Below are 17,830 nucleotides of genomic sequence, written 5' to 3' on the forward strand. Positions count from 1 at the left end.
CATCCTGTAATTTAAAACATGATTCCTGCTGATCATTCACACTTCTAAAATCAGCTGTACAAAGTCCTAACTCACTTATTCTTTCCCCAGTAACCAAAATTTTGACCAAAGTAAGTCATCTTTAATTTTTCTTTAATATAGGCATGTTATTCACAATAAAAAAATCAATGGAATTCAGTCCTGCACAAAAGATTTTAGCCATTCCCAATTGTCTTTAATCCATACTTTGCTTAACTTAATAGAAGAGCACAGATATTCTCTCCTTTCTAAAAGGGATGAGATTTAGACATTCTAAAAAACTGAAGTCTTCAGAACTGTCATTTATGATTTAACATTATACCTCTATTCTACTTTATACTTTCCATTCAATTGTATCAAACCAAAAATTAGAAAGAATGCAATAGCATTACAGGCGAACATAGCAAGTATAGAAATTGCAACAATTCACTGGAGATTTTTTATTACATTTATGTCTACATAATATTGAAAAAAAAAAAACACCTGTATAAATGAGAAAGCGGCTAAAGAGCAAAATCAAACTCCTGGCTTTATTAGGTGCAGGCCTAATGTCTTTCAGATAAAATATTTGTAGGTGCCACAGTCAATCAAGATTTCAACAGGAACCGAAGATGAAAGCATTCATGCATAAAAGGCAAGTGTGATAATTATGATATGGAGACAAGATAATGGAAAACATCCGAGGCCACTTTTCACTTTGTGTATCAAGTGCTGCCTTGACCTAGCCATCCTGCAATGCGCCATCACATTTACTGTTACTTTATCATTTTAATTACTTAGCAGAATTCAATTAATTTGGCTGGCATGTAGTCAGCGGATGGGAATCCTTCACTATCTTACAGGGTCTTTTCCCTGTGTCATTTCTAAAAATCATGCTGCAAAACAGGTTTGAATAAACATGCAGCTGAGTTTAAAATTCTTGTTCATCCTTCAAGTTTATTAACCTCTTACTGATTAAAGAAATGGCACCTATTTTCCTGGAATGTCATTTTCAGATAGAACATGTCAAAGTGGTGACAGACAGATTCTAGCCAAAATTTCAGTATGACTCTATACTGAAAAGTTTACACTGGCTCCACTTTAAAATTCTCAGGGTGCAAATAGAAAATAGTGGGGTAATTACTACAGAGAAGAGGATAGTTCTGCATGCAGATTTAGCAAAAAGTTCACTCCCTATGTATTTAAGGATTACAGGAATCATTTTCTAAGCTGTGCTCTACATAACCTGTTATCCAGAATCCATCTACCTTAGCATTCATGAAAATAGTCCTCAACAAAGTTCAAGGTTACAACTACGTTGCTATTATTACTATAATGTATTACATTATGAAAACACTAAGGCTTTATACTTGTTACTTGCCAAAATTATAATAATGTTTCTTACAAATGTGACGTTACTGTTCTTTCTAATGCTCTTATAATTTGGAGGAAAGTAATTTTCAGATGTTATTAACAATTTCTCTTCAGAACTGTCAAGTCAAAGAATGGAGTTTCTCAGTATGCACATTTTGTTATTAAAAGAAGGCTACATACAGCAGGGACGAAATTCCTTTCATACTAGAAGGCAAACCTAACATTCCAATGAAACTTAGATTAGTACCTGACTAAAGGGGCAATATTTGCTGAGGATTTAATCCTGAATAAAGACCGAACATCTTCTGTTTAGTTGTTGCTCAGTAAATTTTACTTTCCCCTGGAAATAAGTCACTCTCAGCCTTGGTAAGGGTGACTAGCAAAACAGAAAATGTGGCTGGCAGGAGGTGAATCTGATTATTCTCCCTTGTATAAGCAGATGAGGGCAAGGTTGCCTGGTATATCTTTCAGACAGAGAAGAAAAAAGGGAAGGTACTATCTGCAAACACAAGTGAACACAAAGTAAAATCATCAATCGGCTTCCCAGAAATAACTATGGATAAAGCCAAAAGATAATGATAAGATAATGATAATTCAAGTTCAAGTAAAGAATGTTTAAATTTGCCAGTCTAAGAAGACATACATTCTCACACTCATCCAGTAACCTGGGACCATTCATCTTCATCCTACTTACTAATAAAAGCCTAAGTGGTCATCAAGATAACTGCGCGCACAGCGGGCGCATGCGGGGGTGGGTGGGGCTGGGCTTGACACTGCGTGCGCGGCACAGAGCCTGCCTGGGAGTCCAGGCAGAGCCGGGAGGAGGTGGGTCCCCTGGCTCAATGAGGCGAGGCCTGCCTGGGGGTCCAGTGAGGCCTGCCTGGGTGTCCCCCAGCTCCGCATGGTGAGGCCTGCCTGGGGATCCTGGGGGTCCCACCTCCAAGCTCCATGCAGGGGGGAGGCAGGACCCCCAGCTCCGGCCTACCTCTTTGGGGCAATCCATCGAGGAGCCCCAGATCGGTGGGTGGGGCCTACCTCTTTGGGGCGATCAATCGTGGGGCTCCTGCACTGTGACAGGACACAGGCCAGGTTGGGGGACCCCCCCCCTCCGAGTGCACGAATTTCATGCACCGGGCCTCTAGTGTTTCCATAAGGGCAGTCCCAGGCCAACAGTGCCAAGTGAGAACTGGGAGTCAGAAGTCTCTGTTGGTGAAATGATCCAGCAACATAAAAAGTATTCATAACACACCTGCACCCTTAGATGTGGCAACTTAAAAGAAGGAAAATATTATCGACACAATGAAGTTAATACATTATATAAAAGAGAAAAATATTGGAAATAACCAAGATAGTTACATGCAGTCACTTGATGAAATACTAAGCAGCCAACTAAAATAACCATGAATATTATGCAACCAGGAAAACTATGCATACATTAATGTGAAAAAAGTTAAAATTATCCAATTAGAGAAGCATTTAAAAGCCAATAACATAAAAAGAATAAAATTAACTCATTGAGATTCTATACTGTAAAAAACCCTCAAAAAATATGAACCTATCTGGATGAGAAGCACAGAAAGCAAGTTTACCTTGAGCTAGTCGTTCAAGTCGTTTCCCATGCTCCGGGGGTATTGCATACCTAAAATTGTAAACATAAATGAAGATTTTAGGTTTATAACTGTTAGCTACTTCCTAAACATATCTACTCCTAAATAATGTCATGTAAAAAAAATTCAATAACAAAATATACTTAGATGAACTGAGTAGAGATCAGAAAAACAATCACAGAGTCATATCCCTTGGACAAAGGATAGAAGAAAAATAAACCCTTAGGTCACTTATTTCAATGCCAGGCTCACCATCCCAACCTCATTTTAAAGATTAGGGAACAAAGAGCAGGAAACTGCTTAGTCAGGAGGCAATTAGCCACAGCACGGAGACTAGACCTCTCTCCAAACACTCATAGCACCCCAAAAATCCAGGGCTATTTTGGGTTGTATGTTTTAGTTTTGTGGTTGGTTAGCTGGCCTTTATTTTTTAAGAAAACCTAGATTTGCTAGATGTTTTCTAACCTTTTAAAATGTTCTTATTGACAAGCAGGATAGAACACAAAATTACTACAGCAACATTTAGATTTTTACCAAACCTTTCTATTGTACTTTTGAATAGACTTTAAATTTTTTAAAAATCATCAGCCATAAAAAGGCAGCTATTATTCATTTCAGGATTATGTGACTTTTAAAATCTTGATTACAGACAAATAATTTTCACCCTTGAAGAACAGAAATATTCATTTCTATCTTCTGGTGTTTTCAAAAGTGAAATACCTGAATTTATTTTCTGTAAACTTAATAACAAATTCTAAAACAATGATCTCACAATATATTACACAAATACTAAATTTTATAGGCAGTCTAATGAGGAAAATTAAGGATATTAAAAATAAAGTTAAATGATCATTTCATGTATTAAGTAAAAATATGTTATTCCCAAAACCTACATTTGCTGTTTACTAGTCCAAGTTACTTTTAAGTTCAAGTTACTTTTTACTAAAATAACTTTTCTAATTTTACTGAACACCACACTTGGTTGCATTTAAAGCCACTGATAACATATGCAAACCTTAATTGGATCCGATGTAACTAGGCAATTCTCTGAAAGAAAATTCAAGCATATATCCTGTTTCCTAAAGGCACTGCTAATGAAATTATTCCAACTGAATTAGGAAGATAAAATTTCAGCATAAATAAATGACAATCACTCAGTGTATATTTACAGTCACTTCTTACTACTTTTTAATCCTTGGCTTATATCACCATATATACCCAGAAAAGAAAAAACATATATGTGCCCCAGACAGGGGGGTCACCTCCCTCATAACATACATACACACACTCATACACTGCCTCAACTTCCTGATCAGTTCAAATGTCTATTTCAATCAAAACTTTCTCTCTCCCAAGATTTAAGCATCTCACAGGACTCCACATTTTTTTAGCATGGTCTCCCCATTTTGCCCTGCCTTCTCTTCATTCCTCCTGGATAGTACCCAGGGCTGTAATGCATACAATCCACAGACTTGGGATGCTTAATTTCCAATTAAATGGCATGGGGTGGGGGGATCCAATATTCTAATATAACTGCCCTAAAAATTTAATTCCTATGATTGTTGCAGCCAGCACTGGAAATTATAATCTAATTATTTAATAAAAAGAAAAAATGAGTAATAAATAAAAGTCAACCAGAAAAAGGTTGCTCTGAATTAAGGGCAGAAAAGCCCTTTAAAAAACCTAAATTACTAGTATGCTTTCAAAAAGTTTGAAATCTTGCTTCTGTAATGACATCCAAAGTTTGGTTCATTCTTTTTTTTTTTTTTTTTAATTTCTTTATTGATTAAGGTGTCACATATTTGTCATCCCCCCACTCCCATCCCACACCCCTCCCCACAGATGCCCCAACCCCCTGTTGACCTTAACCATTGGTTAGGCTCGCATGCATGCACACAAGTCCTTTGGTTGATCTCTCCTCCCTCCCCCCTCCCTCTGAGGCCCGATAGTCCGATCGATGCCTCCTTGTTTCTGGTTCTGTTCTTGTTCATCCGTCTATGTTGTTCATCATTTCCCCTAGATGAGCGAGGTCATGTGTCACTAGAAATATACTTATAAGAACTGAATGTGAGACGAGCAATAATAGTTATGCTGACAGGCAAATGAATCAGTCTGTAGTAAGTTTCTTTCTGGACCAACAGTTCTTTTGAGACCCAATATCAATGTCCACCAGTTCCTTATGTGTACATGTTGGCACTGACTTTTCAGCTCTGGATGGTGGACAAATGGTGGTAATACAAGTCCGACTCCCTCTGGTTTGGTCTCGGCCGGACCCAGGGGCACGGCTTCACCCAGACTCAGGGGCGCGTGGCCTCACCCGGACCCAGGGGCTCGTGGCCTCACCCGGACCCAGGTGCGCGCAGCCTCATCTGGACCCGGGACCCAGCCTCACCCGGATCCAGGGGCACACGGCCTCACCCGGACCAGGGATCCAGCTTCACCCGGACCCAGGGGCGTGTGGCCTCACCCGGACCCAGGGGCGCGTGGCCTCTCCCAGACCCAGGGGCGCGTGGCCTCACCCGGACCCAGGTGCATGCAGCTGTTCATTTCTTCATGGAAACATTAAGCAATTCTCAATATATTTTTTTAAATTATAGCATAAAAATACTGACTGCCTGCCCACCCCTGTGACACTTTGCCACCAGCATTTGGACATGATTAGCTCTTCTGCCTAAATACAGGGTGGGGCAAAAGTGGGTTTATAATTGTGAGTATGCAAAACAGAATTTACTCTTGTACTATTATTTATTAACTAGTGTCCCGGTGCACGGATTCATGCACATTGAAAGGAAATTAATTAGAAGAATTTTTAAATATATTTTATTGATTTTTTACATAGAGGAAGGAAGAGGGATAGAGAGTTAGAAGCATCGATGAGAGAGAAACATCTATCAGCTGCCTCCTGCACACCTCCTACTGGGGATGTGCCCACAACCAAAGTACATGCCCTTGACCTGGGCATCTTTCAGTCCAAAGGCTGACGCTCTATACACTGAGCCAAACTGGTTAGAGTTAGAAGAAATATTTTAATATCACTATTTGCCCTTTCTCTATAATAGAAGTATCAACCAAATTCACAACCAACAATGACAGATCGAAACACACGTGTGCGATTAGCAAGAACTTTATATATATCGTGCGTGTGCGAGCCAACTTAGCCTTTTATATATATACTAGAGGCCCAGTGCACGAAATTCGTGCACGGAGGGGGGTGTCCCTCAGCTCAGCCTGCACCCTCTCCAATCTGGGACCCCTCGAGGGATGTCCGACTGCCCTCTCACAATCCAGGACTGCTGGCTCCCAACAGCTCGCCTGCCTGCCTTCCTGATTGTCCCTAACCACTCCCCTGCCAGCCTGATTGATGTCTAACTGCTGCCCTGCCAGCCTGTTTGCCCCCAACTTCCCTCCTCTGCCAGCCTAGTCACCCCTAACGGCCCTCCCCTGCAGGCTTGATGGGCCCCAACTGCCCTCCCTTGCAGGCCTGGTCCCTCCCAACTGCCCTCCCCTGCTGGCTTGATCGCCCACAACTGCCCTCCCTTGCCGGCCTGGTCCCTCCCAACTGCCTTCCCTTGCTGGCCATCTTGTGGTGACCATCTTGTGCCCACATGGGGGCAGGATCTTTGACCACCTGGGGGCAGCCATCTTGTGTGTTGGAGTGATGGTCAATTTGCATATTACTCTTTTATTATATAGGATAGAGGCCTGGTGCATGGGTGGGGGGGCTGGCTGGTTTGCCCTGCAGGGTGTCCCAGATCAGGGTGGGGGTTCCCTTGGGGCGTGGGGTGGCCTGGGCAAGGGGCCTGTAGTGGTTTGCAGGCCGGCCACGCCCCCCAGCGACCCAAGTGGAGGCCCTGGTATCTGGGATTTATTTATCTTCTACAATTGAAACTTTGTAGCCTGGAGCAGAGCCAAGCCTTCTGCTCGCTCCGTGGCAGCAGCCATTTTTGTTGGGATTTATTTATCTTGTATAGTTGAAACTTTGTAGCCTTAAGCGGAGGCCAAAGCAGGCCACGACTGCAAAAGCTTGGCTTCCTCCATCACCAGGGGCAACCCTAGCCTCCTGCTCTCTCCAGATCCGTGGCTGCTGCCATTTTTGTTGGGATTTACTTATCTTCTATAATTGAAACTTTGTAGCCTTAAGCGGAGGCCTGGGCTGGCCAAGGTGTGCAGAAAGCTTGGCTTCCTCCATCTCCGGGGAAACCCAAGCCTCCCTCCTGCTCTCTCCGTGGCCACAGCCATTTTGGTTGGGTAAATTTCCATACTTGCTCCTGATTGGCTGGTGGGCGTGGCTGGTGGGTGTAGCAGAGTGATGGTTAATTTGCATATTACTCTTTTATTAGATAGGATAGACTAGTGGCCCGGTGCACAAAATTCGTGGGGGGGGGGGGTTGTCCCTCAGTCCGGCCTGCACCCTCTCCAATCTGGGACCCCTAGGGAGATGTCTGACTGCGGACTGGTGGCTCCTAACCGCTTACCTGCCTGCTTGCCTGATCGCCCCTAACCACTCTGCTCGCCAGCCTTCTTGCCTGCCCCCCCCCCCCACCGCCAACCTGCTCGCCCCCAACTGCCCCCACTGCCGGCCTGATCGCCCCTAACTGCCTCTGCCTCAACCCCATCACCATGGCTTTGTGCGGAAGGATGTCGGGAAGGTCTCCCGTTCTAATTAGCATTATTACCCTTTTATTAGTATAGATAAGCTTGCTTAATTAGACCTGCTTTCTGATTTAGCTAAACTTTTTCCAGCCCAGTGAAGCACCCCAACTTCTCTTTCAGGTAATTGTCAGCAACACAGCAGTAAATATCAAAACGAAGCAGACTATTATTAGAGATCATGCAGGGAGAATAAAGAGTAAATATTTAAATGCAGCAGTGTTTGACTATATTCTGAACAGTGAGAAAACCTATAGTCATTTTAAAGTTCCACCATTACTTACTACTTTTCAGTTGTGTCAAGATTCTAAACTTTCTAAATCTCCATTTTCTAGCTAATGAAAAGAAAACAGGATTCCACTGAGTCTCCTACCTACCTACTCCAGGATTTCTGTGAGGATCAAAAGACATGGGAAAACACTTCACAGACATTTGGTTAAATGATAAAATGTTTGCAACTGGCTATAAAGCAAGTCATGTTCCTGGGCTGAAGAAACTGCAAGGAGGCTAGTCACTAAGGAGAGAAGCCAGGCATTGCTATGTGATGTCACTACCCAGCACCCACAGTGACTGCTGCTGGGTTGGGCTGGGCTGGGCTGGGCTGTGGGCCGCATTTTGTGCCATGGGGTCTTGACAGCATTGGCTACAATTTGGTAGGGTGTCACTCTGGGGTGGTGGCGGGGCCTATGTCCCACTTGGGGGAAGCCGAGTGTTAGTTTGTTGGCACCAGGTCTGTGGTTTATTTTTAAATGGCCAGTGTGCGTCATGGCAGCTCCTGCATTGAGCCTCTGCCCCCTGGTGGTCAGTGCACATCATAGCTACTGGTTGGACGGACACTTAGCCTTTTATATGTATAGATTACTGTATCGGTTCCCATACAAAGAACTATAAACCTGCTTTTGCCCCACCCTGTAAATATAATAACAAACAAATAAATAACTTTTCTGAGTCTTTCCTCCTGCTACCATCCATCTGCTTTCTTTTCTTCACTTTACACACACTACTTCCAATGGCTGCCACATTTTTTCCTCCCATTCACACTGGAGTTCAGTGTAATCTGGATCTTACTTTCATCTCTCAATATAGCTGCCTAGACAAAGGTTGCCATGTTTTTTAGTCTTTTTTAAAAAATATATGTTTTTATTGATTTCAGAGAGGAAAGGAGAGGGGGAGAGGGAGGGAGGAAGGGAGGAAGGGAGGGAGGGAGGGAGGGAGGGAGGGAGGGAGGGAGGGAGGAGGGAGGGAATCGAGCCCGGGACCCTTCAGTCCGCAGGCCAATGCTCTATCCACTGAGCCAAACCAGCTAGGGCAGTCTTTATCTAATACTCATTTCCCTTCCGTTTCATGACCCCACTCATTTCCAGTGGTTTTCTACCTTCTGCTTGTGCCACACCTAACACTGATGCTCCCTGGAGCTCCATGTTTCAGTGCTTCCACATTGTTCCAAGGGAATCACCTTCACTTAAGGCTTCAAAACCCATATGGTCCATTCCACACATGTCTCCTGAGCTCTGAACCTCTAAAATGACCAGCAATTGAACAATTCCATTTGGTAGCCCTCAAACAATTTGTCTTCCATCATCTTCCTGCTTCTCCTCCAGAGTTCCCCATCCAATCAACTGCCCAGAAATGTGGGAGCTGTGGTTGCATTCCCCTTATTTAACCCATTCCCAAGTTTACATGTTCTACCTTTCACTTGTTCAAGAGCGGTTTTGTGAAAGTGCCTACATTTCTCTAAACCCACTGAGACCATCTTAGTCAGGTCACCATTCTCTGTCACACACATTACAATTGCAACCTGTTAGCTAACCAATCCTGCCTCAAGCTTTGCCCTTACTAGCCCATGGAGCCCAATCAGATCCTGTCAATTTGCTTCCCTATTTAAAATCTATCCAGCCTGTAAGCAGAGGTGTTCACTACAGACATTAGTGACTTCAGTCAGAGGAGTCCTACTTCTATGGCCCTGACCACCTCCTAGATGTTTCTATGTAAGTATCCCATCACTTCAAAAGTCTCAATGTACACAAGATGAATTCATATTTCCTCCTTTAAGCTGGTATCTCTCCTAGCATTCTCATTTCCGTTCACATCTTCCCCTAGCCTTCCAAACTAGAACTATCTGAGTCACCTCTTCTTGATTTCTCATCACAAGTCTTATCCACTCTATAGCCTCAAAACCTCGCATTCATTTCCTGGCAGCATCACCTCAATTTCAACCTTGATCTGCCCACAGCTAGATTACAATCATAACTGAACTCCCTGCCTGTCTCTCCTGAGCAGCTATAGCCTCATGTTACTATCGGAGCATAAAAACCTTTATTCCTTACTGCCTGGCTTTCAAGACCCTACCCCTCTCCAATTTAGCCATAGCCTTAAATATCAACAGTCCATTCTCAATAGGCTAGACTATGACTTATTCTATCAATCACTCAGGCTTTGACCTCATTCCTCACCTCAACCATCCCCTTCCATTCTGCTTCAAATCCCAACCTCCCAAGTCCTGTGCCGATTCCCCTCCTCCTGAAGCTTTCTTTAACCATCATAAACCTCAGCAATCTCACTCCTCTTCTTTCTACCAGACCCTTCTGTTACATTTTTCATGTAGCATTTATCATCTACTACTTTCCATAACTAGCTGCTGTTTCGTGTGCATAAATCACTTTTGTCTGATAAGCACTGAGTTCTGCGAAGGAGAGAATACCTACTGCAACCCAGAAATGTTCGCATGAATTGTCCTTTCTAACCCACCTGGTACATGACTGCCTAGTTCTCAGCCATGCACTCTGTTAAGTGCCACCATTGCTCAGTTATGGAGCTAACTTTATTGTTTGAAGATATAGATGTCTCGTACTTTTTTGTGTACTTTGAAAACCACCAAATAAGATGCCCACCATTGTGTACCCTCAAGTACATATCAGTTTGTTGAAAATATTAATTGTTAATTTAAACTTTAGGAGTGTTCTTCTTTCATATAAAATGATATTGCAAACAGTTATGCTATAACATTAAGAAACTATGGATCACTAAAGATCTACCACTAATTATTTACAAGGTAATATTTTATTTAAAACCAGTCTTTTAAGAATTAAAAAAAAAAAGATTTAATTTGAAGGCCAAAGAAAACAGGATAATCCCGCTAAGCATATTTTCGGGTGGTGGTCTGCTCAAAAAATAGACCTGAAATGATGTTATCCTGGTGGTTGTAATATAAACACTATCTTGGACTAAAGAATGATAAGACTAACATTTCAAACTGTCAGTAGGTAAAACTGTATTAGATCCATTTCTATGATTTAGGTTTTCTCTATGAACTGGTCTCTGTATTTTTCTTTCCAAAATATGCTCAGTCCATCAGTCCACTAGAAGTGATTACCAGCACTTCTCAAAGGGTAACTACTATTTCTCAGATCACTTCCTCAGTCTCCCTAATTTCATTTGGAACCCCTGGAGCCATCACTAATATATTCAGAAACCAATGTTCTCAACCCCATCCCCTATCTATACCTTTGTCACTGTGCTGTCTGACATCCAGGGCAGTCTTATCAAGCCCAGGGCACAGAGGGGATAACCCTTCCAGGTCCCAGGTCCATGCCATGCTCAGGCAGTTCAGTCCTAAAACAGTGTTGTCCTCTACTCCCTCCCCCTGACTGAGGCTGAGTATGAAGTAGCCCTTTCCTCCTTAGTTTATTTCCTCTTCCTCTTGCTGTTTTGCTCACAGTCACCTCCCCTGAATAATGGGACTCAAATATCCAGGGACAGTTTTCTGATAGGTGACAATTCTAAACTAACCCTTCACCTTTTTTACTGGCATAAGCTTATGCTTCTGACTTTGCTTTCTATAGTCACTAAAAGGTTGAAAGTTCATTTACTAAAGGGTTGAAAGCTACCACAATTATAATCAACATGATTAGAGCTCATCACGGCTACCATTTATTGAGCCTTTATAATATGTCAGACCTTGTGCTAAGATCCGGTACTAACACTTCTGTTTTATCGATAGGGAAAATAAGGCTTAGAGAAATTAATTTACTAACACAAAGTGGTAACAGAGTGACACCCAATCCCAGACCTATCTCACACCAAAGTCCAAGTTGTGCTCTCCAGCCCCATATTTCATTCATGTTCCCTCATCAATCACCACGAAGATGCCAACAGAAAAGAAGTAACAGGAGTCTTACCCTTTACAATAATTGCTGGATGGTGATCCAACTTTTGGAATAAAATGTTCTATGCCTGATAGCAGACAGAACTTCCAATATCCATACAGAACAACACTTCTCCCAGCTATCCTTACCTTTACTCACCTTTAAAACACAATTTAAAAATTAAGGGTCTCAGGTTCGATTCTGGTCAGTTGCAGGCTCGATCCCCAGCCCCGAATGGGGCATGCAGGAGGCAACCAATCGATGTGTCTCTTTCACATGGATGTTTCTCTCTCTCTCTGTCTCTCCCCATTCCTCTACTCTCTCTAAAAATCAATAGAAAAAATATCCTTGGTAAGGGTTAAAAGAAAAGAAACAAACAAATAAAACCAAAAATCACTGAACAAAGATGCAATGTTTTATAACAAAATCAAACATTAATAAAACAGAAAAAGCCCAACCAGTGTGGCTCAGTGATTGAGTGTTGACTATGAACCAGATGGTCAGATTTTGATTCCAGTGTGGGGTGTGCAGGAGGCAGCAGATCAATGATTCTCTCTCATCGTTGAAGTTTCTCTCTCTCTCCCTCTCCCTTCCTCTCTGAAATCAATAAAAATATATTTTAAGCCGAAACCGGTTTGGCTCAGTGGATAGAGCGTCGGCCTTCGGACTCAAGGGTCCCAGGTTTGATTCCGGTCAAGGGCATGTACCTTGGTTGCGGGCACATCCCCAGTAGGGGGTGTGCAAGAGGCAGCTGATCAATGTTTCTCTCTCATCGATATTTCTAACTCTCTATCCCTCTCTCTTCCTCTCTGTAAAAAATCAATAAAATATATTTTAAAAAATTAAAATAAAAAATATATTTTTTTAAAAAAAATTAAATAAATAAATCAAACATAAAAAATGCCATTTCAGGAAGAAACTAAGATATAACAACTTCAAAAAATTGGTGATAAAATAAATGCTCATAGGAGCTATATGCCTATAACAAAAATTTTCCAAAACCAATATTTTGCCCACAAAAAGCAATCTTATCTTATATGGCAATCTTCAAAAATAGTATTATTTCCAAATGATCATTTATTGATATGATAATTATACCATCCATGAATAAGATAAAGTGACTTAAAGGGTTCCACTACAATTGGCTTACAGAGTTTTACCACAATTAACTCCAACAAATTATTGAAGCATTTTGAAAGATTTCCAGTGATTAAAGTTTAATTTTCAAGGGAAAACTATCTACTCAGCTTTTTGTGGGGTGTTTTTTCTGGGTAATCCTCACTAGAGGATTTTTCCATTGATTTTTCAGAGAGAAGGGAAGGAGAAATATAAAAAAACATTGATGTGAGAAAGACACATTGATTGGTTGCCTCCCGAACCTGCCCAACTAGGTGAGGAATTGAACCTGCAACCCAGGTATGTGCCCTTGACCAGGAATCAAATCCTCAACCCTTTGGTCCACAGGCTGATGCTCCAACCACTGAACCACACCAGCCAGGGCTCTACTCAGCTTCCTTACAGTCAGAAACCTCTGAGAATTGAGAAGCTTTCAGAAGTGTGCATTACACAAAGCAACCAAGCCACCCAAAGATAACTCAAGCAGCCAGCAAAACAAGTTACAAAGCCTTAAAAAAAAAAAAAATAGTCAATGGTCACCTGTTTGTGCCAACACTTGACATTCCTTAGTAGAGTTAATTTTCTTCAGTAGGTAGACAGAGAAATAACTTATAGAAGCTGAAGACAAGGAACACAACCCATCTAATTTAAATCCTTTTTGATTCATGTCTTCCAAAAAAATATTCACTTTTTTCTTTTTTTACACTTCAATGATTGTTAAATGGGTTTTGTCTCTGATCAGAAAATCATTTCTGAGATCATGCAACTGGATGCTATGTCCTCTTTTATGTTGCAAAAGAAAATTCCAGCAGCTTTATGCATTAGTCCTCAAATGAATAAACCGTTTATGGAGCCCCCACAAATAAGCAGTCATTTGGAGGAAAGGAGAAGGGATGGACTCACAACAATTGGCTATATTAGATTTGAAGTATATTGTCTGTGGACTTCTCTCAGGCAAGCAATCAAATCTGTTATCACTGACAGTCCCAAAATACAGTGGAGTGACTAAAACTTTCTGACGAATAGTTTTTATAACTTCTTAAAATGTCCTATGCATTAGGCTTAATCCTATTCATGGCAACAGACAAGAGTCATGACTATTATTTTACAGGTTAATTTTGTAATATTAACAAGGAAGGAGGCGCCACCCCGGGGCAGCCTGTGACCCAGGCCCGAGCAACAATGACGCCTCCAACCCTGGGTCTCAGTGACTCACACAAGAGACGGGCGCAGGGTCCAAGCAGGGAAAAGCCGGGGTCCTCCCCAGACAGTGCACCTTTCCTCTGGCGATACAGCCAGGGAGAGCCGGGCCAGGAAGAAAAATAAAGGCAACACCCTGAGAGGCGTGGAGGTGGGTGGTCCTTTCGCAGAACCGACAAGATGGCGGGAGTGGAGCAGAAGCAGGGACCTCGCTCAAGTTCAGTGGCAGGGACCTCGCTCAAGTCCAGATGCTGGACCTCCACCGCCACTGGGCCCCGTGTGGGAACGGAGGCAGCAGAACAGCGCCCCGCAGCGGCGGCGGCTGAGCCAGCATCGCTGCTGAAGCGCCTGAGCAAGCCACGGAAGAGGCGCTGCCTATGGAGAAACCCCAGGTGGTGAGGACGCACCTGCGCATCATCCAGCTGGAGATGGTGGGCACCAAGGTGGGTGGGTACAATGGCAAGACCTTCACCCAGGTGGAAGTCAGGCCTGAGATGATGGCCACTACCTGGGTGAGATCTCCATCACCTACAGGCCGGTGAAGCACCACCGGCCTGGCACTGGAGCCACCCACTCCTCCCACTCCATCCCTCTCAAGCAGCCAATATAAACACAGACTTGAGAGAGGTGGGGGTGGAGCGGGAGAGAGTCTTCCCTCTGAGATCCCTCAGAGTCCTCCATTTTTTAAGTGGAACAGAAAAACACCTCCCTGAAATATCTGTTGTCTGGATTACCTGAGATGATTTCTTAAAGTCATTAGCATAATTCCTGGCACACAAAGAACAACATCACTAAATTAAATGGAGTTACCAAAGACAGACAACATACTTCATCACCCTAGTCAAGCCCTACTCCTTGAAATGTAAGCCTACAAAAATGAACATATGTGGACCCAAAGAAGTAACAAATCTATTTGCAAGTCTCCCTGTGGAAGTGAAATCACACACACACACAGACACACACACACACACACACACACACAAGGCTACTTTCCTATATCCTCAAGTCAAAACAGTATTTTTGCAAAATAAATATCATATAATATGTATCTTCTACAAAGTACTACACTACCTAAAGAGGAAGATTAAACAGTCTGAAAAGGAAGATGGGAAATATGGGGGCGGGGGGGATAAGCTAGGCCAAAAAAATTGTGAACTCCTACCTCTGTCACAGTAATGTGCAAAGCTAATAGCACTAATGCTTGTTTTCCATTAACTACATGGCATTACATTAACCTGATTTTTCCCTAAAAGTTATGGATTTGATTAGAAGAGGTTTCTCCTGGTTCATGTAGGTGGTAGTGTTTGCTTTAAGTGAAAGAGCAATAACAAGGCAATATGAGGCATCCTGAAGAAATTTACAAAGCCCTAATATGCTTATCAGAGGCATCAAAAGTATTTAGTTAATGTAAGTTTACATTAATTACCCATAATTACCCATCAGTTAGTGTAAAGGCGTTACATCTCAGCATTTCAGGGAAAAGAATGAGATTTACTTTCAAAATCACGAACACTAGACCTCATGAGCTTCCTTTAGGGCAGCAGTCGCCAAACTTTCGGACCTCACGGACCACCAGTGGTTCGGACGACCACTGCTTTAGGCAACTCTGTGCTGAGCAAGGGTCTGGACTACAGGCATGTGAATGTGGTTGTGTTTATCTCCAAGTCAGGCTCTGCTCTAAGTAAAATTTGATCAATAAAAATTATTCCTATCATTTATCATTGTACTCTCTTCTTTCTATAAAAATAGCTAGTGCATGAGCACAAAATTAATACCATACTTTTTTGGGATTATTTCCAATTTTTTAAATATTTTTAAAAAATATTTCTAACAATATATACAGAGTATGCCTACAAATAATGAGATAACTTACCCAGTTAATGTTATGTAATACTTTAATTTAAAAGTATTAATTAAAGGCCTTGGCCAGGTAGCTCAGTAGGTTAAAGCTTCGTTCCGATACGCCAAGGTTGCAGGTTCTATCCCCTGGCAGGGCACATAAATATACAACCACTGAGTGCATAAATAAGTAGAAGAACAAATCAATGTTTCTCTCTCTCTCACTCTCTCTCCCCCTTCCTCCCTATATCTTCCTTTCCCTTTCCCTCTCCTTCTCTCTCTAAAATCAATTTTTAAAGTATTAATTAAATATTTTGGAGGGCCCTGACCAGGTATTTCAATTGGTTACAGCATCATCCTCATACCCAAGGTTGTGGTTTCAATCCCTGGTCAGGGTACATACAAGAATCAATCAATGAACACATAAATAAGTGGAACAACAAGTCAATGTTTCTCTTGCACTCTATCTCCCTCTCTCTCTCCCTAAAATTGATAAATAAAAAATTTAAAAATAAAGTCTTGTTTTTATTTATAAAGCAATTTTCTCTAAGTAGAGTAAATAAAACCAGAAACAAGTCACTATTACTTTGAAGAGTATTTTTTCTATACAAACCATCAAAAGGATACAGCTTTTACCATTACCCAATTAGTCTAACATTTTCAATGAGAACATATTAATGAGGCTAAATTTATCAAATATGTAAGTTAAAAGTAGGGGTTAGTAGCAGGGGTTACTAATTCAATGTATCGTTAAATATTACTAAGCTGTCCAATCCCTAAAGTAATGTTCTACTGTAGGTGTTTAAAGAAAAAAAGAAACTCAAGAAGGAAACTGTTCATTTAAGAAAAATTTAATGGCCCTAGCCAGTTTGGCTCAGTGGATAGAGCAGTGGCCTGCAAACTGAAAGGTCCCAGGTTCGATTCCGGTCACGGGCACATGCCCAGGTTGTGGGCTCAATCCCCAGTGAGGGACTTGCTGGAGGCAGCTGATCCATGATTCTCTCTCATCATGGATGTTTCTATCTCTCTCTCCCTTCCTCTCTGAAATCAATAAAAAAAGAAAAAAAGAAAAATTTATTGAGTATCTTCTATGTGTCAGACACAGGAGACCTCGTGCCAGTGAACAAGACAATTAGGTTCTCCCCCACCCAGGATCTCACATTTTTTTTTATTTTTTTTGGTTTTTTATTTTTGGTTTTTGTTCTGTTAATCCTCACCCAAGGATATTTTTTCTGTTGATTTTTAGGGAGAGTGGAAGAGACAGAGGAAAAGACAGAGAGAAACATCACTGTGAGAGAAACACATCGATTGGTTGCCTCCTGCATGAGCCCTGACCAAGGCCCGGACCAGGGAGGAGCCTGCAACCAAGGTACATGCCCTTGACCAGAATCGAACCTGGGACCCTTTGGTTCGCAGGCCAATGTTCTATCCACTGAGCCAAACCAGCTAGGGCAAGAGCTCACATTTTGATGGAAAAGATGCTTAGGTCAATATGACACCATATAACTTACTTGTTGGTTTGTTTGTTTGTTTGTTAAAGTAAGACTTGAATTTTAAAATGCAACAATAATCAAATATATAGTTATTTGTAAACAGCTTCTCCTCTATCCCAGGAAGAAAGAAGGGGTAGGGGGTCCTAGCGGGTTTGGCTCAGTGGATAGAGTGTCACCCTCTGGACCAAAGGATCCCAGATTCGATTCGGTCAAGAGCATGTACCTTGGTTGCAGGCCCAGCCCGGGCCTGGTCGGGGCTTGTGCAGGAGGCAACCAATCGATGTGTTTCTCTCATATCAATATTTCTCTGTCTTTCCTTCTCCCTTCCACTCTCTCTAAAAATCAATGGAAAAATATCCTCAGTTGAGGATTTTAAAAAAAAGAAGGGGTAGTGGTGAGATGAGAGGGA

General features: G+C 42.0%; 1 protein-coding gene across 1 annotated transcript in view; it reads right to left on the reverse strand.

The window, feature by feature from the left end:
• KDM4C (lysine demethylase 4C) overlaps positions 1-17,830 on the reverse strand; it is a 328,665-nt gene that overhangs the window by 240,395 nt on the left and 70,440 nt on the right. The window contains exon 6 of the mRNA XM_028150623.2: positions 2,961-3,010. Within this exon, the coding sequence (XP_028006424.2) occupies positions 2,961-3,010 (50 nt within the window). The remainder of the gene's footprint in view (positions 1-2,960; positions 3,011-17,830) is intronic.

The sequence above is a fragment of the Eptesicus fuscus genome, chromosome 15, assembly GCF_027574615.1.
Source record: "Eptesicus fuscus isolate TK198812 chromosome 15, DD_ASM_mEF_20220401, whole genome shotgun sequence".
Taxonomy (NCBI): Eukaryota; Metazoa; Chordata; class Mammalia; order Chiroptera; family Vespertilionidae; genus Eptesicus; species Eptesicus fuscus.